At 41.0% G+C, this 23540-nt stretch overlaps 1 protein-coding gene and 1 pseudogene across 1 annotated transcript; one reads left to right on the top strand and one right to left on the bottom strand.

Moving 5' to 3' along the window:
• Positions 1-9: 9 nt before the first annotated feature.
• LOC149488013 (intraflagellar transport protein 74 homolog) lies at positions 10-4726 on the bottom strand. The gene is made up of 11 exons (XM_089695929.1): positions 4548-4726; positions 3291-3417; positions 2620-2857; positions 2351-2547; positions 2110-2286; positions 1897-2022; positions 1714-1815; positions 1333-1638; positions 900-1014; positions 576-685; positions 10-350 (listed from the first exon to the last, which is right to left on the bottom strand). Exons 1-11 carry the CDS (start codon positions 4658-4660, stop codon positions 141-143), a joined length of 1821 nt encoding a protein of 606 aa, XP_089552055.1. The 5' UTR covers positions 4661-4726; the 3' UTR covers positions 10-140.
• Positions 4727-6198: 1472 nt separating this feature from the next.
• LOC149488014 (putative serine protease K12H4.7) lies at positions 6199-22133 on the top strand (annotated as a pseudogene).
• The last annotated feature ends 1407 nt before the right edge of the window (positions 22134-23540 follow it).

Consider the following 23540-nt stretch of genomic DNA (forward strand, 5'->3'; position numbering starts at 1 on the left):
TTTCTCCATGTACAGACATACTCAAATTGCATAATATGATCATAGTGAAACAACTTAATACTACTAAAATAAAATAATGAAGGTCTTCCAATACAATTACTAATTATAACGAAGTAATATAACACACAGTTTAATTAAATTTAAAACGCTTTATTATTCAAATCTGCAATAATCTTTTTATTTAACAAAGCTAGTTCGCCCATAGCCTCCTTCTTCAAAGGTTCGTAATCAGCTTTCAGTGTAATTGATGCAATATCTTCTTCCAATATAGTCTTTCTATTTTCTAGTTGCGCTAATTGTTCCTCTAAATTGTTCAGTTTTGCATACATTTCGTTTCCATCAAGACTTGCCTGTAAATATAATTTATCGTTAAATAGGAACTTTTTATAATTATTATGATTGAGATTAATATTTCGACAAATGATTATCGGCTTTACAATTAATGTTATTCTTGAAAAAAAATTATCAATTTTTGCATAGAACTATAGGCTAAAGCAAAAAAATGGTTCCTTAAATAAACCAAATATCCTATTCCATATTTTACTTTTAATGCTTTGAAATTGTATAATACTTACTTGCAATTTCTTTAATTTTTTAGACGCTTCGACAACAGCGCTCTCTGTAGGCGCTAACTTTTCTTTCAATTGATTTAACTCACTCTCCAAGGCTTTCTTTTGTTCTTCACCTTTAACAATTAAAACAATTTATTGAATTATTTTATATGTAGCCATATGCAATTGAGAAAGAACTAGTAATTTCCTATGAATGAAAAGACTAGATTTTTATATCTAGTTAAACTATCTTTAATAATGATACGCTACTTTTATCAACTAATGCCTTCTTAATTTTCTGAGTATGTATTACTGATTCAAAACTAAAGTCTGCTCTTTGCTACTAACCTTCATCTCTAAGCTTTTCTAAATCCGACAATGTGACAAGCTCTTCCTTCATGACTTGTGTTTTTTCTGGCAATGTTTGCAGTTCTGTAGCAAGGCGCTCACGTGTCGCCTCAGCCTATAAAAAAAATTTATTTGATAAAATACCACTTATTTCCATTGATTGTGTCAGAGTAATATATACCTAGCACAAAATATAAACTACGAAAATAATCCAAGTTAATGTATAATTGCAATGACATTGTAGACCCCTGACCCATTTTAAAGAATTACTATAGCTTGATAGCTCATCTAACAAATTTTATTCTGTCAGAACACGAATATTATAATTCCATAAAAATCGTTCAAGCCATTTTTAGAGGAGTATGCAACTAACACTCCATCATAATATTTCTTTTTGTATACTATAACGATTCAAAACAAATTTTATTTCAACCTTTTTTAAATTAGCTTGAAATCTTTCATAATCCTTAGTAAGCATTTCAATAGTTTTCTTGCTGTCATCATAAGTGGAGGTATAACCCTCTTTCTGTTTAAGATTGTCTATCTCGCTTAGATCCAGATCTATATTGGAACTACTATGTTCTAGCGCGAAAACTATATCCTTCTCTAGTTGTTCTATTTTCTCCGTTTCTTTTTTAACGTTTTCTTCGTACGTTGTCAGAAAAGCATCCATGGTTTCTTCTCTCTTTTTAAGTTCTCGGTACTTTTGGTGTCTTTCCGAATTTCCTTCCTCCAAATCCTACAACAATGAAATCGCTTAATATCTTAATAGTGTGAATTAATATTAAGTATGAATAAATTAATGTTTGTGTACTTGTTCTGCTTGTTCAATCAATTCTTGCACTTTTTTTATTTGTTGCTTCAGACTGGCTGCATTGTTGTCTAGAGATGCTATAGCAGCGTTATCTTCACGTACCTAAAATTTTTCATCCGTTTAGTATTTAGTAATATTTTGATAATAAAGAAAATATTTTTAAATAAATTCTGTATATTTTACTTGTAACAGCAATTTTTCGCGTTCTTCTTGTGGGTCAAGACGATTATTAATTTCATTCTTCAAATTATCACGTTTCTCTTCAGCAGCTGCTAATCGTTTGTGTAACTCCAGGAGATGCATTTTTAACTGAAATCAAAATAAGGGAATAGGTATAAAAGATGAAATTAAATTTAAACCTTGTATTTCTTAAGTATTATTTTTGTTTAATTTTACCTGAGATGAAGATATTTCCTTGTAAAACTCTTCCTTTTCTTTGCTCAAATGGTCTATTTGAGATCTTGCTTGTTCTACTTCCTCTCTCAACGCAAAAGCTGCAGAATTTAATTCGTTGTATTGATCTTTCTGCTCTTGGGTCATTTCTGTTAAAATTTGTGACAGTGCAGATTGCTCCTGAAACAGTTTTTGTTATAATTATCAACCAAATATTAAAATTTAAATGAATTATTTTTCTTACCTTGTCCATTTGTTCTCTAAGCTGTCTTAGTTGATTTTCCTTTCGCTGTTTTTCTAAAAAGACTAATTCAACTTCCTCTTGTAATTTTTTGTTGTTTCTTTCGAGTTCCTTCGTCTGTTCTTCGACTGATTGTTTAGTCGTTTCACCATTTGCAATTCTTATTGCCGTATTGTAATCGGCTAATCGCCCTTGCAAATCTGAAATAATACTTGTTAAAGTTTTATATTAGTTCCCATACAAAACAGAGGCAAAATATAATGACCACAAACCTGTCAACTCCTTAGCCAACTCGCGCACCCTCTTCTCATAATGTTTCTTAGCAGACCTCTCCCGTTCCCCCGCCTCTGCCCTCTCAGACAACCTTGCTATCTCCGCTTTCATCTCTCGCACCTTTACATGCATTAGTTCCTCCCAGTATCGCTTGTCTTGGAGTTGGCGGGTGCGGAACCCTCTGGCGGTGCCTGTACGTAGACCCGATATGCCTTGTTGCGTTATTGGTCTGTCGATCTGGAATGTAATCCTACTAATAATATTATAAATGCGAAAGTTTGTGGGGATGAATGTGTGTGTGTGTGTGTTTGTTACTCTTTCACGCAAATACTACTACCGATCGATAACCGATTACAATGAAATTTAGCACACATTTATGACGTAGAAACGTAAAATATTGATAATACCAGCACCTTTAATTTATTGGTTGGTAACAGGATTAAAACATGAGGACTAAATAAAAAAATTACAACCATTTCTATCAATAATTTCATATCTTTATATCAATTCTATATATTTCTATCAATTCATAATTAAGTTCGATGCTGCTTACATCTGACCAACAAATTCGCAGAGATTAGGCGTCAGAACTAACAGTGTTAGATTTGTGATCACGATCTGTACGAATTTGAAAAATTCCTAAAACATTCTAGTATAGTATATTACTTACCATAGAGATGCCCGTCAGCGCGGTGGGCTGTCGGCTGGCGGTGGGCGGTGCCGGCCCGAAGCCCGCTGTTGACAGCCGGGCGGTACCACCACGGTACGCGGACGTAGGACGCATTGTACCACTCCGGCTAATAATAATACCAATTGACTTTACTGTCTACATTATAGCAAGATCTTTTAATTCGAAAAACTATTATTTTTAAAACTTTGGTTGTAATTGGTAAATTAATAAATTAGCGATCGATTTTGAAGATACTTTGGCCTATATACCTAATGCTAGTTTATTCGTTTTGTTTACGTTTGCATTAGGCACTTGTACCTACATTTTCTTAATGGATATGTCGTGGCCATATCGTAGATTTGCACATTTCATGAAATGATCGATCATTTCGTGAAATGGTCGCATTTCATGATGTGGCCAACATAGTTTGACCAGATCGTTAAATCTTCAATGTTTTTCGATTTTGTCGTCCGCATTTCGGGGGATCGCCAGGCCACTACTACTACTATTTGAGAATTATTTGAATGCAAAGCACACACATTTCTTTTAATTCCTGTGTGACATAGGTACCTATGTATTTTACCTGTTTTTATAGCTATCTCCACATAGGAAATAAGAGTTGGTACATACCTAATGCTATAAGTAATTGAAAACAGCTCTGCGAATTATTTTCCTTAGATTCAAATAAAAAAATTGAGGATGGTTATTTCTAAGGTAATAAATAAATTATTATTAGTGGTATTTGTACGTGTTTCTTGCATTGTTTTCTTATCACTTATAAGTTTAAATAACTTAGTTTAAAAAACGCAACAAAAAAGATTAGCTGTTTCCGTATATTAATACATACTTGAAATTGTTCGTCAAATAAAGTAAATACCTAGTTAGGTAGATATTTCAAGTAACGATATTTAAAGTAATATAAAAAATGTATAATAATATGTATGATATAAATCACAATTATCAAGGAAACATATTTCACTCTATTAATAGATTAATATTGAAAATTCCATATTCTTCCCTAAAATATGACAATGAGAAATAAAGTAGTCTAGAATCCAAAGTCAAGCACCTATCTACCTGGTATTGGTAGATATAACATTATTTGTTAGAACACTGGAGTAGAAGTTCCTATCTAAGTACATTATATTTTAACGAGTATTTACTCAAATATAAATATAAGACTATTCATAAATACTTCTAAAGAAATACATATGAATTTCGTGGATAAATTTATGACATGTAAAGTATAATACCTACCTCGAAACAACAGATCCACTATTCGTATATTCCCTGAACCCTCGTCTGGACACGGGCCGAGGCGCGTCCGGTCGCCGTACCCCGCTACGTTCACTGCCTTCGGAAAAATCCATAGCTTTTTATCACACTAATTACTAATTAAAATAATATGTAACAGTCGCGTTCACGCGCAAAAGCTTTGTTGTTTAGCCGTTGCCATGGTTACGGACATAGAGTAACTAGGTAACAGAGATGTGGTCGTAGCTTGTAGAACATACAGTGCCGCCTCTGGATTCTCGTGAGCTGCCTTCTAGATGTTCTCGGCACATGTTTTGGTGAGGCTGCATTTTATACGATACCTAATATGTATCGATATAGTTGCTTTCTCGTTATAGTATGAGTAGAACCTTACTTTATACGAAGAAGCGTTTGAAACTTGCTGTATAATCATTGATAACATATTATTTTAATGTACCTAGCGATCGTTTAAAAATACCCCAATGAACTGAATCGAAAATTACAATTAAATAAAATATTACAGCTAGGTATTGACGTAATCATAAATTGCAATAATCGCATTACGATGAAAATTAAACACTATATTCTACGAAAATTTCAGAACTATCCAACAATCGAATATTTATTTATTTTTTATGCTTTTGTCATTTGACGATAAATGCGTCGTTTACTGGCCACTTTGTGGCCACTATTCAAGTGTTGATTGAAGTAGACATCGAAACAATGTCTTGCATGAAATAAGAGGAGTGGGGCGAGCACGAATAATACTAAAATTCGTAGGGAGAGCCTACAAAATTTTTGCTGGGCCAAATCACTATTTTTTTTTGTATTATCATCTTCATTTCTCCCGGTACCTAAGCCCGGTACATAAGCCTCGTATCGATAACGCTACAAATTCAAATATTATTCGTGCTTAGAACTGAAAAAAAGATTCCTGAAGGCATATTCACACTTACCTCCTCTTAAGCCTCCTCTATATACATATTATATACGGAAAAGTTTAATGATGATGAATCTTTAATTTCAAATAATTTTATTATTACAGTACCTACCAACTTAAAATTAACAGTGTCGTGAGCTCAACGTCGTCTAAGGGCGTTTTACTTTCATTTAGCTGGCAAGTCGGTATTGTTATTTTTATATACATTGACCAAGCATTGACCTATAATTATTATCTAAGTAAGTGTTGGTAAGTTAAAGTTCAAGTGGAAATAGCTTTAGCTCCTCGTCACCGATTAAAATAAATAAGTGAAACACGCATTTTATTTAAATCTATTACGGAACTTTACTTTTTATTATAACGAAGTAATATAATATTTCACCTTCTATATTTTTTACTCGTTTCTTGTAAAATGCAAAAACAATCATTTATGATAGCATTATACCGCCAAACTTCCTTGAACTGTACCGCACTGATCCGAGTAAAGACGGACAGGTGCACAAGCAATTCATCGGTTTTTTCATGCCACACCGGACCGTAAAAAATCGGAATGCCGGACAGTAAAATTCCTTGTAGTGCACAAGCGCCCTTAGATGTCATAAAAATTACGGATGTTATTGAAAAATAAAAAAAAAACAACATTTTATCACTTGACAAATTTATTAGATACCAATTTTCTTATATCTAGGTAGACTTGACGACAACACTTGCAAAATGCATAGAATTTGGTAGGCATAAAATATGTAATAAATATTGATATATTTTATATCCATTCTTAGTGATAACATTCTTAAAATTTTATTATTACGACAAAATAAATATTTACGGTTTTTAATTAATTTGAATACAATATAATATAAAGCACGGAATTATACGGAATACACCATCAAGCGTTTAACATAATTACTAACAATGGACGTTAAAAATAACGTTTATTTAACGTTTTTGATAATACTATGTTTACCGTTCATTTTATGTGTTAACAGTTCAGAACTGCAATATGACACAGAATTCAATCAGTTGACGAAATTGTTACTTGAAAACAAAACAGCCTTGAGAGCCTCGGTGGATGTCCAAGCCGGATGGATACAGCAGCCATTAGACCATTTCCAGTCGAACTCTCAAACATGGAAGATGAGGTATTTTTCAACTTTACAATATTTTCGGCAAAATGGTCCTGTATTTATCTATTTGGATGGAGAAGGAGTAGCCGACCCAGTACACTTACAGATTGGAGTAATACAAGAATTAGCACAAGAAACGGGAGGGGAAATGTTCATGACTGAGCATCGATATTATGGACTAAGTAAACCGTTTCCTAATTTAAATACGGAAAATTTGAAGTGGTTATCATCAGCGCAAGCCCTTGCTGATATAGCGAAATTAATCACATACATAAAATCTGATCCTAAATTTATGTGATCAAAAGTCGTCTTGATCGGAGGATCATACGCTGGTAATTTAGCTGCATGGATGAGGCTGAAATTCCCTAATTTAGTTGACTCGGCTTACGTGAGTAGCAGTCCAGTTTTGGCAAAAAAAGATTTTTATGAGTACTTGGAGAAAGTAAATCGAAATTATCAGAAATATGGAACGCCGAACTGTTTGGTTAAAACTAAAACCATTTTTCAAAGGTATAAAACACAGCTTCAAAGCGTACAAGGCATCGCGCAGATAAAACGAGAAAATAATATCCCACCAAAAACATTTTCATGTAAAATGTTGCCAAGACGAGCCCATATGACTCGCACTGTCAAAAAGTTATCAGATCTCATGTAGAGCCAAGCTTCTAACACTCCCCCCAACGGTCCAGGCCTTGTCGCGGCGGAGGGGCTCAGTAGCTCAGAGTTATGGCCCTCTGAGTGAAGCGAAATTGGACCAGCGAGGGGCTGAACGGCTGGTCTAGAGTCGGGGAGATTCGACCGGCCCGACGGCCAGGGCTAGGTGTGGCCCAGCGGCCGCTGTGTGCGGCGTGGGATGGCGGCCAGAGGTCGTGGCTTGGCGGACCCCGTGTCCACTAGGCAAAGGTGGCGCTGAACGGCAGTTGGGGTTGGAAAGCCTCGACTGACCCGACGGCAGAGGTCCTGTTTGTGGGCCAGAGAGGAGCCGGCTTTTATGCGGCGGTGGATGGCGGCCAGAGGTCGCGGCGCGGCGGGCTCGCTGGTTTAGCAAGCCACGCCGTGCAGCGGAGGGCGGGATCCCGACGCGTCATTGTGATGACGCGCGGAGACTCCTGCAGAGAGGTGTGGGGCGGCGGCCGCTGTAAAACGGCCGTCTGCCAACTCGTAATCCGGTCCGTGGGGCCGGACCGAGGGCCGCCACCTCTGGTGAGGTGGGGGCTGCGAGGTAATCTCTATAAAAGTGCGCCGGAGGGTCCCCCGACGTGTATTTCACACATCGGAGGACCTTCCGGCGTGCACCCTCCGGCCGGACGGTGATGGGGTCGGGGGTTCGGGGGAACGCGGATGATGGAGCGGGGAAAAATCCATTGTCTGCGCGTTGGTGGCGTAAGCCTTCGTTCCAGCAGCCACCAGCGAGGGGGGTTCTAGTGGTGGGCCTGGAAACGGGCATCTGCTGGGCGGGACACGCGGTAGAGTCGTAACCGTTCCCGCAGTTCCGTCCAAAGCAGCGCGATGGAACAGAGTGGGGTTTTAGTCGGTAGAAATCCGACATAACCACGGCTCCATCCCCGGGAGCCGGGGGTATCTAAGAAGATTTCCCCACTATAAAAAAAAAAAAAAAAAAAGCTTCTAACACTACACGCCCTAACTCTACAAGGCCTAACTTCACAAACTCTACACCTTAGTCAAAATATGTGGCTTGGCCATTTCGCTACATTCACATCGGCGTAAGGTGAAAAATTAATTCACTGTTCATTACTTTTGTGTTATACAATAGTTCTTGTAGTAACGAACGGCCAAGCCACATATTTTGACTAAGGTGTAGAGTTTTTGAAATCCCATTTGTTCGCTGTTCGCTGTTCGCTGGTCGCTGGTCGCTGGTCGCTGGTCGCTGGTCGCTGGTCGCTGTTCGCTGTTCGCTGTTCGCTGTTCGCTGTTCGCTGTTCGCTGTTCGCTGTTCGCTTTTCGCTGTTCGCTGTTCGCTGTTCGCTGTTCGCTGTTCGCTGTTCGCTGTTCGCTGTTCGCTGTTCGCTGTTCGCTGTTCGCTGTTCGCTGTTCGCTGTTCGCTGTTCGCTGTTCGCTGTTCGCTGTTCGCTGTTCGCTGTTCGCTGTTCGCTGTTCGCTGTTCGCTGTTCGCTGTTCGCTGTTCGCTGTTCGCTGTTCGCTGTTCGCTGTTCGCTGTTCGCTGTTCGCTGTTCGCTGTTCGCTGTTCGCTGTTCGCTGTTCGCTGTTCGCTGTTCGCTGTTCGCTGTTCGCTGTTCGCTGTTCGCTGTTCGCTGTTCGCTGTTCGCTGTTCGCTGTTCGCTGTTCGCTGTTCGCTGTTCGCTGTTCGCTGTTCGCTGTTCGCTGTTCGCTGTTCGCTGTTCGCTGTTCGCTGTTCGCTGTTCGCTGTTCGCTGTTCGCTGTTCGCTGTTCGCTGTTCGCTGTTCGCTGTTCGCTGTTCGTGTTTGTGTTTGTGTTTGTGTTTGTGTTTGTTTTGTGTTTGAATTTGAATTTGAAAGATTGTGTTCACATTCACATTCACATTCATATTCACATTGTTCGTTGTTCGTTGTTAGTTGTTCGTTGTTCGTTGTTCGTTGTTCGTTGTTCGTTGTTCGTTGTTCGTTGTTCGGTGTTCGTTGTTCGTTGTTCGTTGTTCGTTGTTCGTTGTTCGTTGTTCGTTGTTCGTTGTTCGTTGTTCGTTGTTCGTTGTTCGTTGTTCGTTGTTCGTTGTTCGTTGTTCGTTGTTCGATGTTCGTTGTTCGTGTTTGTGTTTGTGTTTGTGTTTGTGTTTGTGTTTGTGTTTGTGTATGTGTGAACAACGGTGAATGTGAATGTGAATGTGAACATACACAAACACAAACACAAACGCAAACGCAAACGCAAACGCAAACGCTAACGCTAACGCAAACGCAAACGCAAACGCAAACGCAAACGCAAACGCAAACGCAAACGCAAACGCAAACGCAAACGCAAACGCAAACGCAAACGCAAACACAAACACAAACACAAACACAAACACAAACACAAACACAAACACAAAGTCAAACACAAACACAAAGTCAAACACAAACACAAACTCGAATTTTAATTCGAACACAAACACAAACACGAACAACGAACATCGAACAACGAACAACGAACAACGAACAACGAACAACGAACAACGAACAACTAACAACGAACAACGAACAATGTGAATATGAATGTGAATGTGAATGTGAACACAATCTTTCAAATTCAAATTCAAACACAAAACAAACACAAACACAAACACAAACACGAACAGCGAACAGCGAACAGCGAACAGCGAACAGCGAACAGCGAACAGCGAACAGCGAACAGCGAACAGCGAACAGCGAACAGCGAACAGCGAACAGCGAACAGCGAACAGCGAACAGCGAACAGCGAACAGCGAACAGCGAACAGCGAACAGCGAACAGCGAACAGCGAACAGCGAACAGCGAACAGCGAACAGCGAACAGCGAACAGCGAACAGCGAACAGCGAACAGCGAACAGCGAACAGCGAACAGCGAACAGCGAACAGCGAACAGCGAACAGCGAACAGCGAACAGCGAACAGCGAACAGCCAGCAGCGAGCAGCGAGCAGCGAGCAGCGAGCAGCGAGCAGCGAGCAGCGAGCAGCGAACAGCGAACAGCGAACAGCGAACAGCGAACAGCGAACAGCAAACAGCGAACAGCGAACAGGCTGCATTTGAGGCTGCATTTTATACGATACCTAATATGTATCGATATAGTTGCTTTCTCGTTATAGTATGAGTAGAACCTTACTTTATACGAAGAAGCGTTTGAAACTTGCTGTATAATCATTGATAACATATTATTTTAATGTACCTAGCGATCGTTTAAAAATACCCCAATGAACTGAATCGAAAATTACAATTAAATAAAATATTACAGCTAGGTATTGACGTAATCATAAATTGCAATAATCGCATTACGATGAAAATTAAACACTATATTCTACGAAAATTTCAGAACTATCCAACAATCGAATATTTATTTATTTTTTATGCTTTTGTCATTTGACGATAAATGCGTCGTTTACTGGCCACTTTGTGGCCACTATTCAAGTGTTGATTGAAGTAGACATCGAAACAATGTCTTGCATGAAATAAGAGGAGTGGGGCGAGCACGAATAATACTAAAATTCGTAGGGAGAGCCTACAAAATTTTTGCTGGGCCAAATCACTATTTTTTTTTGTATTATCATCTTCATTTCTCCCGGTACCTAAGCCCGGTACATAAGCCTCGTATCGATAACGCTACAAATTCAAATATTATTCGTGCTTAGAACTGAAAAAAAGATTCCTGAAGGCATATTCACACTTACCTCCTCTTAAGCCTCCTCTATATACATATTATATACGGAAAAGTTTAATGATGATGAATCTTTAATTTCAAATAATTTTATTATTACAGTACCTACCAACTTAAAATTAACAGTGTCGTGAGCTCAACGTCGTCTAAGGGCGTTTTACTTTCATTTAGCTGGCAAGTCGGTATTGTTATTTTTATATACATTGACCAAGCATTGACCTATAATTATTATCTAAGTAAGTGTTGGTAAGTTAAAGTTCAAGTGGAAATAGCTTTAGCTCCTCGTCACCGATTAAAATAAATAAGTGAAACACGCATTTTATTTAAATCTATTACGGAACTTTACTTTTTATTATAACGAAGTAATATAATATTTCACCTTCTATATTTTTTACTCGTTTCTTGTAAAATGCAAAAACAATCATTTATGATAGCATTATACCGCCAAACTTCCTTGAACTGTACCGCACTGATCCGAGTAAAGACGGACAGGTGCACAAGCAATTCATCGGTTTTTTCATGCCACACCGGACCGTAAAAAATCGGAATGCCGGACAGTAAAATTCCTTGTAGTGCACAAGCGCCCTTAGATGTCATAAAAATTACGGATGTTATTGAAAAATAAAAAAAAAACAACATTTTATCACTTGACAAATTTATTAGATACCAATTTTCTTATATCTAGGTAGACTTGACGACAACACTTGCAAAATGCATAGAATTTGGTAGGCATAAAATATGTAATAAATATTGATATATTTTATATCCATTCTTAGTGATAACATTCTTAAAATTTTATTATTACGACAAAATAAATATTTACGGTTTTTAATTAATTTGAATACAATATAATATAAAGCACGGAATTATACGGAATACACCATCAAGCGTTTAACATAATTACTAACAATGGACGTTAAAAATAACGTTTATTTAACGTTTTTGATAATACTATGTTTACCGTTCATTTTATGTGTTAACAGTTCAGAACTGCAATATGACACAGAATTCAATCAGTTGACGAAATTGTTACTTGAAAACAAAACAGCCTTGAGAGCCTCGGTGGATGTCCAAGCCGGATGGATACAGCAGCCATTAGACCATTTCCAGTCGAACTCTCAAACATGGAAGATGAGGTATTTTTCAACTTTACAATATTTTCGGCAAAATGGTCCTGTATTTATCTATTTGGATGGAGAAGGAGTAGCCGACCCAGTACACTTACAGATTGGAGTAATACAAGAATTAGCACAAGAAACGGGAGGGGAAATGTTCATGACTGAGCATCGATATTATGGACTAAGTAAACCGTTTCCTAATTTAAATACGGAAAATTTGAAGTGGTTATCATCAGCGCAAGCCCTTGCTGATATAGCGAAATTAATCACATACATAAAATCTGATCCTAAATTTATGAGATCAAAAGTCGTCTTGATCGGAGGATCATACGCTGGTAATTTAGCTGCATGGATGAGGCTGAAATTCCCTAATTTAGTTGACGCGGCTTACGCGAGTAGCAGTCCAGTTTTGGCAAAAAAAGATTTTTATGAGTACTTGGAGAAAGTAAATCGAAATTATCAGAAATATGGAACGCCGAACTGTTTGGTTAAAACTAAAACCATTTTTCAAAGGTATAAAACACAGCTTCAAAGCGTACAAGGCATCGCGCAGATAAAACGAGAAAATAATATCCCACCAAAAACATTTTCATGTAAAATGTTGCCAAGACGAGCCCATATGACTCGCACTGTCAAAAAGTTATCAGATCTCATGTAGAGCCAAGCTTCTAACACTCCCCCCAACGGTCCAGGCCTTGTCGCGGCGGAGGGGCTCAGTAGCTCAGAGTTATGGCCCTCTGAGTGAAGCGAAATTGGACCAGCGAGGGGCTGAACGGCTGGTCTAGAGTCGGGGAGATTCGACCGGCCCGACGGCCAGGGCTAGGTGTGGCCCAGCGGCCGCTGTGTGCGGCGTGGGATGGCGGCCAGAGGTCGTGGCTTGGCGGACCCCGTGTCCACTAGGCAAAGGTGGCGCTGAACGGCAGTTGGGGTTGGAAAGCCTCGACTGACCCGACGGCAGAGGTCCTGTTTGTGGGCCAGAGAGGAGCCGGCTTTTATGCGGCGGTGGATGGCGGCCAGAGGTCGCGGCGCGGCGGGCTCGCTGGTTTAGCAAGCCACGCCGTGCAGCGGAGGGCGGGATCCCGACGCGTCATTGTGATGACGCGCGGAGACTCCTGCAGAGAGGTGTGGGGCGGCGGCCGCTGTAAAACGGCCGTCTGCCAACTCGTAATCCGGTCCGTGGGGCCGGACCGAGGGCCGCCACCTCTGGTGAGGTGGGGGCTGCGAGGTAATCTCTATAAAAGTGCGCCGGAGGGTCCCCCGACGTGTATTTCACACATCGGAGGACCTTCCGGCGTGCACCCTCCGGCCGGACGGTGATGGGGTCGGGGGTTCGGGGGAACGCGGATGATGGAGCGGGGAAAAATCCATTGTCTGCGCGTTGGTGGCGTAAGCCTTCGTTCCAGCAGCCACCAGCGAGGGGGGTTCTAGTGGTGGGCCTGGAAACGGGCATCTGCTGGGCGGGACACGCGGTAGAGTCGTAACCGTTCCCGCAGTTCCGTCCAAAGCAGCGCGATGGAACAGAGTGGGGTTTTAGTCGGTAGAAATCCGACATAACCACGGCTCCATCCCCGGGAGCCGGGGGTATCTAAGAAGATTTCCCCACTATAAAAAAAAAAAAAAAAAAAGCTTCTAACACTACACGCCCTAACTCTACAAGGCCTAACTTCACAAACTCTACACCTTAGTCAAAATATGTGGCTTGGCCATTTCGCTACATTCACATCGGCGTAAGGTGAAAAATTAATTCACTGTTCATTACTTTTGTGTTATACAATAGTTCTTGTAGTAACGAACGGCCAAGCCACATATTTTGACTAAGGTGTAGAGTTTTTGAAATCCCATTTGTTCGCTGTTCGCTGTTCGCTGGTCGCTGGTCGCTGGTCGCTGGTCGCTGGTCGCTGGTCGCTGGTCGCTGGTCGCTGGTCGCTGGTCGCTGGTCGCTGGTCGCTGGTCGCTGGTCGCTGGTCGCTGGTCGCTGGTCGCTGGTCGCTGGTCGCTGTTCGCTGTTCGCTGTTCGCTGTTCGCTGTTCGCTGTTCGCTGTTCGCTGTTCGCTGTTCGCTGTTCGCTGTTCGCTGTTCGCTGTTCGCTTTTCGCTGTTCGCTGTTCGCTGTTCGCTGTTCGCTGTTCGCTGTTCGCTGTTCGCTGTTCGCTGTTCGCTGTTCGCTGTTCGCTGTTCGCTGTTCGCTGTTCGCTGTTCGCTGTTCGCTGTTCGCTGTTCGCTGTTCGCTGTTCGCTGTTCGCTGTTCGCTGTTCGCTGTTCGCTGTTCGCTGTTCGCTGTTCGCTGTTCGCTGTTCGCTGTTCGCTGTTCGCTGTTCGCTGTTCGCTGTTCGCTGTTCGCTGTTCGCTGTTCGCTGTTCGCTGTTCGCTGTTCGCTGTTCGCTGTTCGCTGTTCGCTGTTCGCTGTTCGCTGTTCGCTGTTCGCTGTTCGCTGTTCGCTGTTCGCTGTTCGCTGTTCGCTGTTCGCTGTTCGCTGTTCGCTGTTCGCTGTTCGCTGTTCGCTGTTCGCTGTTCGCTGTTCGCTGTTCGCTGTTCGTGTTTGTGTTTGTGTTTGTGTTTGTGTTTGTGTTTGTTTTGTGTTTGAATTTGAATTTGAAAGATTGTGTTCACATTCACATTCACATTCATATTCACATTGTTCGTTGTTCGTTGTTAGTTGTTCGTTGTTCGTTGTTCGTTGTTCGTTGTTCGTTGTTCGTTGTTCGTTGTTCGTTGTTCGGTGTTCGTTGTTCGTTGTTCGTTGTTCGTTGTTCGTTGTTCGTTGTTCGTTGTTCGTTGTTCGTTGTTCGATGTTCGTTGTTCGTGTTTGTGTTTGTGTTTGTGTTGTGAACAGCGAACAGCGAACAGCGAACAGCGAACAGCGAACAGCGAACAGCGAACAGCGAACAGCGAACAGCGAACAGCGAGCAGCGAGCAGCGAGCAGCGAGCAGCGAGCAGCGAGCAGCGAGCAGCGAGCAGCGAGCAGCGAGCAGCGAGCAGCGAGCAGCGAGCAGCGAGCAGCGAGCAGCGAACAGCGAACAGCGAACAGCGAACAGCGAACAGCGAACAGCGAACAGCGAACAGCGAACAGCGAACAGCGAGCAGCGAGCAGCGAGCAGCGAGCAGCGACCAGCGAACAGCGAACAGCGAACAGCGAACAGCGAACAGCGAACAGCGAACAGCGAACAGCGAACAGCGAACAGCGAACAGCGAACAGCGAACAGCGAACAGCGAACAGCGAACAGCGAACAGCGAACAGCGAACAGCGAACAGCGAACAGCGAACAGCGAACAGCGAACAGCGAACAGCGAACAGCGAACAGCGAACAGCGAACAGCGAACAGCGAACAGCGAACAGCGAACAGCGAACAGCGAACAGCGAACAGCGAACAGCGAACAGCGAACAGCGAACAGCGAGCAGCGAGCAGCGAGCAGCGAGCAGCGAGCAGCGAGCAGCGAGCAGCGAGCAGCGAGCAGCGAGCAGCGAGCAGCGAGCAGCGAACAGCGAACAGCGACCAGCGACCAGCGACCAGCGACCAGCGACCAGCGACCAGCGACCAGCGACCAGCGACCAGCGACCAGCGACCAGCGACCAGCGACCAGCGACCAGCGAGCAGCGAGCAGCGAGCAGCGAGCAGCGAGCAGCGAGCAGCGAGCAGCGAGCAGCGAACAGCGATCAGCGAACAGCGAACAGCGAACAGCGAACAGCGAACAGCGAACAGCGAACAGCGAACAGCGAACAGCGAACAGCGAACAGCGAACAGCGAACAGCGAACAGCGAACAGCGAACAGCGAACAGCGAACAGCGAACAGCGAACAGCGAACAGCGAACAGCGAACAGCGAACAGCGAACAGCGAACAGCGAACAGCGAACAGCGAACAGCGAACAGCGACCAGCGACCAGCGACCAGCGACCAGCGACCAGCGACCAGCGACCAGCGACCAGCGACCAGCGACCAGCGACCAGCGACCAGCGACCAGCGACCAGCGACCAGCGACCAGCGACCAGCGACCAGCGACCAGCGACCAGCGACCAGCGACCAGCGACCAGCGAACAGATTGTGTTCACATTCACATTCACATTCACATTCATATTCACATTGTTCGTTGTTCGTTGTTCGTTGTTAGTTGTTCGTTGTTCGTTGTTCGCTGTTCGCTGTTCGCTGTTCGCTGTTCGCTGTTCGCTGTTCGCTGTTCGCTGTTCGCTGTTCGCTGTTCGCTGTTCGCTGTTCGCTGTTCGCTGTTCGCTGTTCGCTGTTCGCTGTTCGCTGTTCGCTGTTCGCTGTTCGCTGTTCGCTGTTCGCTGTTCGCTGTTCGCTGTTCGCTGTTCGCTGTTCGCTGTTCGCTGTTCGCTGTTCGCTGTTCGCTGTTCGCTGTTCGCTGTTCGCTGTTCGCTGTTCGCTGTTCGCTGTTCGCTGTTCGCTGTTCGCTGTTCGCTGTTCGCTGTTCGCTGTTCGCTGTTCGCTGTTCGCTGTTCGCTGTTCGCTGTTCGCTGTTCGCTGTTCGCTGTTCGCTGTTCGCTGTTCGCTGTTCGCTGTTCGCTGTTCGCTGTTCGCTGTTCGCTGTTCGCTGTTCGCTGTTCGCTGTTCGCTGTTCGCTGTTCGCTGTTCGCTGTTCGCTGTTCGCTGTTCGCTGTTCGCTGTTCGCTGTTCGCTGTTCGCTGTTCGCTGTTCGCTGTTCGCTGTTCGCTGTTCGCTGTTCGCTGTTCGCTGTTCGTGTTTGTGTTTGTGTTTGTGTTTGACTTTGTGTTTGTGTTTGACTTTGTGTTTGTGTTTGACTTTGTGTTTGTGTTTGTGTTTGTGTTTGTGTTTGTGTTTGTGTTTGTGTTTGTGTATGTTCACATTCACATTCACATTCACATTCACATTCACATTCACCGTTGTTCGCTTTTCGCTGTTCGCTGTTCGCTGTTCGCTGTTCGCTGTTCGCTGTTCGCTGTTCGCTGTCGCTGTCGCTGTTCGCTGTTCGCTGTTCGCTGTTCGCTGTTCGCTGTTCGCTGTCGCTATCGCTGTTCGCTGTTCGCTGTTCGCTGTTCGCTGTTCGCTGTTCGCTGTTCGCTGACACATGATGATGGCTAGGTCCAAGATTTACTTCAAGTGAAACTATTTCACAATCCATGTTCACTTTTAAATAAGTAGCAAGACAATCGACAATCGACGCGCTCGTTGTCAAGGACAATTTTTTTTTTATTTTTAGCTACTGAGTGGACGTAAGAGGCAGGAGACGTTCGCAACACCTCTATTCATTCATATTTATATGATCTGATCTGAAGTATATGTCTCAATATATGTCGATTAAATTTTTTTTTTTAACAAGGAGTACCTATATATATATATATATCACTATCACTACATAGTATAAAACAAAGTCGCTTTCTCTGTCCCTATGTCCCTATGTCCCTTTGTACGCTTAAATCTTTGAAACTACGCAACGGATTTTGATGCGGTTTTTTTTAATAGATAGAGTGATTCAAGAGGAAGGTTTATATGTATAATAACATCCATTAAATAGTGGAGAAGTACTGTTTTTTTCGACGTTTCCAATGTGATGTCGTAAAAAATTACATTTTTTCCGCTTACATTGCAAACGCAGGCTGAACCCTACGAGTTTTATCAAAATAATGTACTAAGTATTATACACATTGAAAAGGTCTACAGAAAAGTCCGCGATGGTATATGTCTATCTCTTATGGATAACCCACAATAATTTTTTTTTGTCATTTACTTTTTACGACAAATAATGGCTAATTTTCGAAGCGATTTTAACCAATACAGAATTAATCCTTAACCAATTAAATACCTTGAATACATTGTTCATTTAATATAGATCTATATGGCCCTTTACACCGTATGATTTAAGTGAATATTTTCGAAGATATTACAGATTTAAAAATTGCGGGACGTAGCGTTTGCGGCGGTACCGCCTACCGGCCGGCCGTCCGGTGCGGGTCGCTATGTTTTTATATACAACGTTTACCTACAGTTTTTCTGTAGTTTAATTAGTATCAGCATTGCACCCGTGCGAAGCCGGGGCGGGTCGCTAGTATCTATATATAGGGGAACCAAGTTTTAGATTATTAGATTAGACCTCTAGCGTAGGTAGGTAATCAAAATTTAATTTAAAATTACAGGTCTCATACAAACTCCCAAGTCCCATCCCCTAGTTTAAGGGATTGGGGGATGAAAGTTACAAGTTTTATAATTTTTTTGTTGTTTGTGTGCTAATACTAGCTTCCATACAAAATTTCAGCTTTCTAGGACATTAGGAAATACCTTAAGAATTTTGATGATCATCAGTGAGTCAGTGACGAAATTAGCGTATTTTAGATATAAATTAAATCTGAAGTATAAAAGCTAATGTAATTAAAACTTAATATGTTCAATAAGTCCGCTATTGACAATATATCCCGAAAATTTTGTTGATCTAGCATAATCCAAACCCAAGTTATGAGGGTTCAAAAAAACGTCGAAGCGCTTCGAGAAAAGGTAGGTAGTGCCCGTGCGCTTCGCTTTCGCTTGGCTCGTCTTGGCGTTAATTTGCGAAACTTGTGATTTAAGTAATATTAGAAATCAATGGTTTTTTTCTTGAATAAAATCAACCCATTTACCCAATCTGGAGGGCCGATACAAATTAAGAATCATTGTTAATCTATTGGAAAAACAGAATACACACTATTTTTCAAAGAACAATAGAAAGGCGTGGGAAGACATGACCTATTACATTCATTGACAGTATACGAAGACATGGGCGTAGCTAGCCATGGGCACAGGGTGGGGCAACAATAAAAAAATATGTTACTAGCAACTATACCCGAGGTCTTATCCCGGTTAATTTTTAGGGCTTCAAACTTCAATAGGAAAAAATCAAAACCCTTATAGATCACTTTGTGGGTCGTCTGTCTGTGTGTCTAAAGCATTGAGATATACATATGGAGACGACACCGCCTACATCACTTATGTTCCGCTCAACATACGCCATATGGCGTAACTGCACGCTCATTTTTTATTTGTTTTAAAGTGAAACGCATCAAATATGCCTTCGTGTGTGTTACGATATTGCACAAATAATACGGAAAAGTGCAAAGGAATAACTTTCATCGGTAAGTACTAGATAATAATTTTTAAAATTTAGTTAGAGCAAAAAAATGGCGCACAGATTTTGTTCGTGGTGTCTCCTCCATACGTAGTAATATTATCTCAATGGTCTAAAGAGACCTGTTTTCTCAGGAACGCGAGGCGGTATCAAGCTGAAATTAATAAACCAACTCAATCAAAAGATAAAGCCGTTTCTGTTAAACGTTAATTTAACCTCACAATTCCGATCCAATTTAATTTTTATTTTCTTATTGACCACAAAATACTGACAGATGGTGCTTTGCTCGCAATCTTTTAGTTTTTGGCCTATATCCCGGAAACTATCCACTTAAGGGAAAAAGTTACTCAGACTTTTTTGTAGAAAGTAAAATTTTGCATCTTTTATAATCTGTAAACTTTTTTGTAAAACTTACTGTTTACGGTTTATGGCCTATATAATAAACCGGTTTATCGTTTTTGGCTAATAAGCGTTAGCTATATAGCGTTTAAGCGACATATTGACTGAAGCTGCCGCCGACGCGTCGACGACTGACGTCGACATGTGGCGACGGCTGAAGTAGCCTCTGCCGTTCGCAACTTGCCGTTTGTTTTGACATAGGGACATAGGGACATAGGGACAGGGAAAGCGACTTTGTTTTATACTATGTAGTGAAGCGTTTGTACTGCGGCGTCCATCCACCTGGGACCATTTGCCATACCAATCCAAGATTTTACCATACTTTTAGCATACTTCGTAGCTTGTTTAAGTGTTTCTGGAGAGTAATATATAATATCTTGACAATGTATTGCTCCAGGTATGACAACAGCTGGCACTTCTGAAGACTGCTTTACAAGGATACATAAAGTACTCCATGGATCTACATCCCCATTAACAAATACTACGCGAGTTACATTAGGTCTTAATCCCCCGTAAACTTGATTAGTTCTTTGCACACCCCTGTCCACTTTTGCTTCATTAAAATCAGCTCCAAATAAATCTTTACATATTTGCAAATAAAATTCTTTAGGATTAACGTCACCAAATGGTTGCGATTTAGACGTTGTTGTTGGAAATATCCGAATTCAGTACAAACCTGATAAAACCACGCATGGAAGTCGCTGCTTCTTCGTACATGGGCGTAGCTACGGTGGGGCAGGGTGAGGCGCTTGCCCCACCCTGGCTCTGACCTGAAGGTACTTCCAAATCTAAAAAACTTAATTATCTAGTTACTGATTACAAAACTTAATATCCGTAAAAAAATTCACACTTGAAAGTCAATTTTTTTTAGTCAGTCGACACAAAAAAATACGATCTAAACAAAAAGCTTGCGCACGATTGACCCCATACGTTCACAAACATAATCCTTTTGTTTTTCGTTTGTGTGTGTAAGTGAAATACCTATATACAGTTATTTACCTACCTCTAAATTGACTCATTCACAAATTTTCATACGCCCAGCGCCCGAACGGCTGAAGTTAGGGACACATTTTTGGATGGATTTCGTGGAATTACGCACGATAAAAAGAAAATAGCTGAGGCTTCTATGTTACATGATATAAATTTTGGTGACAGAAAAAGTAGTGTAGAACAGCTGTTACCCCACTAAATAAAGCTGTATTTTTTGGCCAAATACGCACTAAATTTCCGATCAAATTTAGCTTTTGTTTTAGGTTATGGGTCACTTAGGTACTGACCATAAAAATAAAATGCTGTCAGATACAGGTGGAGCTTCGCTCTCAATCAAAGAAAAGTTTTTAGCCGATATCTCGGAAACTATCCACTTTAAGGCAAAAGTCATTTTGATATTTTTGTAGAAACTAGAAAGTAAAATTTCGCATCTTTTATACCCTGTTAACTTTTTTATTAAACTTACCGTGTACTATTTATGGCCTATTTAATGAACCAGTTTATCGTTTTTGGCTAGTAACTCAAAAATATTGAAATTATCAATGAATGCATGCATCTATCTATTTTTTAAGATCACTTTATTTGAAACTTTTTTTCTAAGTTTAAACACCGCCCGGACTGGTCGAAAATTAGAAAATTTCAAGGTATGTTTCGTATATATTATATTTCGTAAAACTAAATAAATTGAGTAATTATTTTATACTAGGTTTCCGCCCGCGGCTTCGCCCGCGCAGTCAAAGATAAACCCGCAAAGTTCCCGTTCCCGTGGGATTTCCGGGATTTCTCGGTATCAAAATATATTTTGACTGCGCGGGCGAAGCCGCGGGCGGAAACCTAGTATAAAATAATTACTTACATTACATAGAAGCCTCAGCTATTTTCTTTTTATCGTGCGTAATTCCACGAAATCCATCCAAAAATGTGTCCCTAACTTCAGCCGTTCGGGCGCTGGGCGTATGAAAATTTGTGAATGAGTCAATTTAGAGGTAGGTAAATAACTGTATATAGGTATTTCACTTACACACACAAACGAAAAACAAAAGGATTATGTTTGTGAACGTATGGGGTCAATCGTGCGCAAGCTTTTTGTTTAGATCGCATTTTTTTGTGTCGACTGACTAAAAAAAATTGACTTTCAAGTGTGAATTTTTTTACGGATATTAAGTTTTGTAATCAGTAACTAGATAATTAAGTTTTTTAGATTTGGAAGTACCTTCAGGTCAGAGCCAGGGTGGGGCAAGCGCCTCACCCTGCCCCACCGTAGCTACGCCCATGTACGAAGAAGCAGCGACTTCCATGCGTGGTTTTATCAGGTTTGTACTGAATTCGGATATTTCCAACAACAACGTCTAAATCGCAACCATTTGGTGACGTTAATCCTAAAGAATTTTATTTGCAAATATGTAAAGATTTATTTGGAGCTGATTTTAATGAAGCAAAAGTGGACAGGGGTGTGCAAAGAACTAATCAAGTTTACGGGGGATTAAGACCTAATGTAACTCGCGTAGTATTTGTTAATGGGGATGTAGATCCATGGAGTACTTTATGTATCCTTGTAAAGCAGTCTTCAGAAGTGCCAGCTGTTGTCATACCTGGAGCAATACATTGTCAAGATATTATATACTAGCTGTTGCCCGCGACTTCGTCCGCGATTCGGTCGTTTTTCGTCATTCGTCGTTTAAAAAAAATACGTGACACTTTATTTTTGAATGTTCTTAATTGTCTCTTATAAAATTTAACTACATTAAAATTGAATACTCTGATAAGAAAATCTTAAAATCATCGAAAATCATAGACATCGAATATCTGAGGAAAACATGAATGAATGTGATTTAAATTCTACATTTCTTAGTAATTAAAATAATAATCTAAATTAAATGTAGATTAACAGTTTGAGCGCACCATTATAGAATATGTACCTAAGTAATAAATTACGTTAGTTTACATAGTAACTTTACTAAAAACACGATGACTTTCTTTCGCGCTTGGTACCACAAACTAAACATGTTTGTGGTACGTGGCCCGCGTCACTTTACCCCCCACGAGTTCCCCTCCGTTGCTATGCGAAAATACATTCGTCGCCCTACTGTAGGAAAAATTGTAATACTGCGGCCTGGGCGTTATAACACGCTCAGGGAATTCCTGAGTGCTGATAGACTTCCGTCTATCGGCATTTATACCAATTTTATATTAATATCACCATCTTGAGGAAAAGCTTCTAATGTCGATTTAAAACGCATATATACGGATTAACCTGATGAATTAACATGTTCTAAAATTGTGAAATGAGTTCAGTTTTAAATTCGAGAAATATTGATTTCTTGTATTCGATTATTCGTCGTAGTCGAATACAAAATATATTTAAAGAAACTTAGGTTGGCCTTCAGGCAAAAGGGATCCTATCAAATGATAAACTTGACCTTATATCTTAAAAGTAAGAATGAAAGGAGCATCTGATAATTGTTGAGCACCAAAGGATCATTTAAAACGCAATACTATAAGAGCTAATATTGTCTAAGAACTGTTTAGATTGCACATGTTCCTCTAAAACTTAAAAGTAGTGATTTCAAAGGTTCCGGCGTATCTTCAAACGAAAGCCGACTCCTTACTCCACTTTAAAGCATTACAAAAAGAACATACTACGTTAATATCGCCTATACAGAAGATGATCTGTAATCAATTGTGAGGTTATAAGCAAACCCACTTTTATATTATTTTGTCGGACCACACCACCGAATTTGTAGATTGATCTTCTATGTTTACCTCTAAGTCATTAAGACTATGTCGAAATCTGTCTGCAATAAGACGGGCCTCTCGCTATTCGTCCGTTTAAAGAGACCAATAGTTTCAATTCTTAATCTTTCATTAAACAAACTTATTAATCGTTCTTGTCTCAAATAATGGTAATATTCGCGTCCCTACTCTAGTCATTGCTTATGCTCATGTTCATCTTCGAGAGATCGAATAATATTATGGTGCACCCTATTATTTGTCAAACGGTCTTCATATTGAGTAAAAGTTTCAGAATTCTTGA

Source organism: Colias philodice, chromosome 6 (genome assembly GCF_061535455.1).
Source record: "Colias philodice isolate Cphi_HAF_F1 chromosome 6, ilColPhil1 Martin Lab GWU primary, whole genome shotgun sequence".
Classification (NCBI taxonomy): Eukaryota; Metazoa; Arthropoda; class Insecta; order Lepidoptera; family Pieridae; genus Colias; species Colias philodice.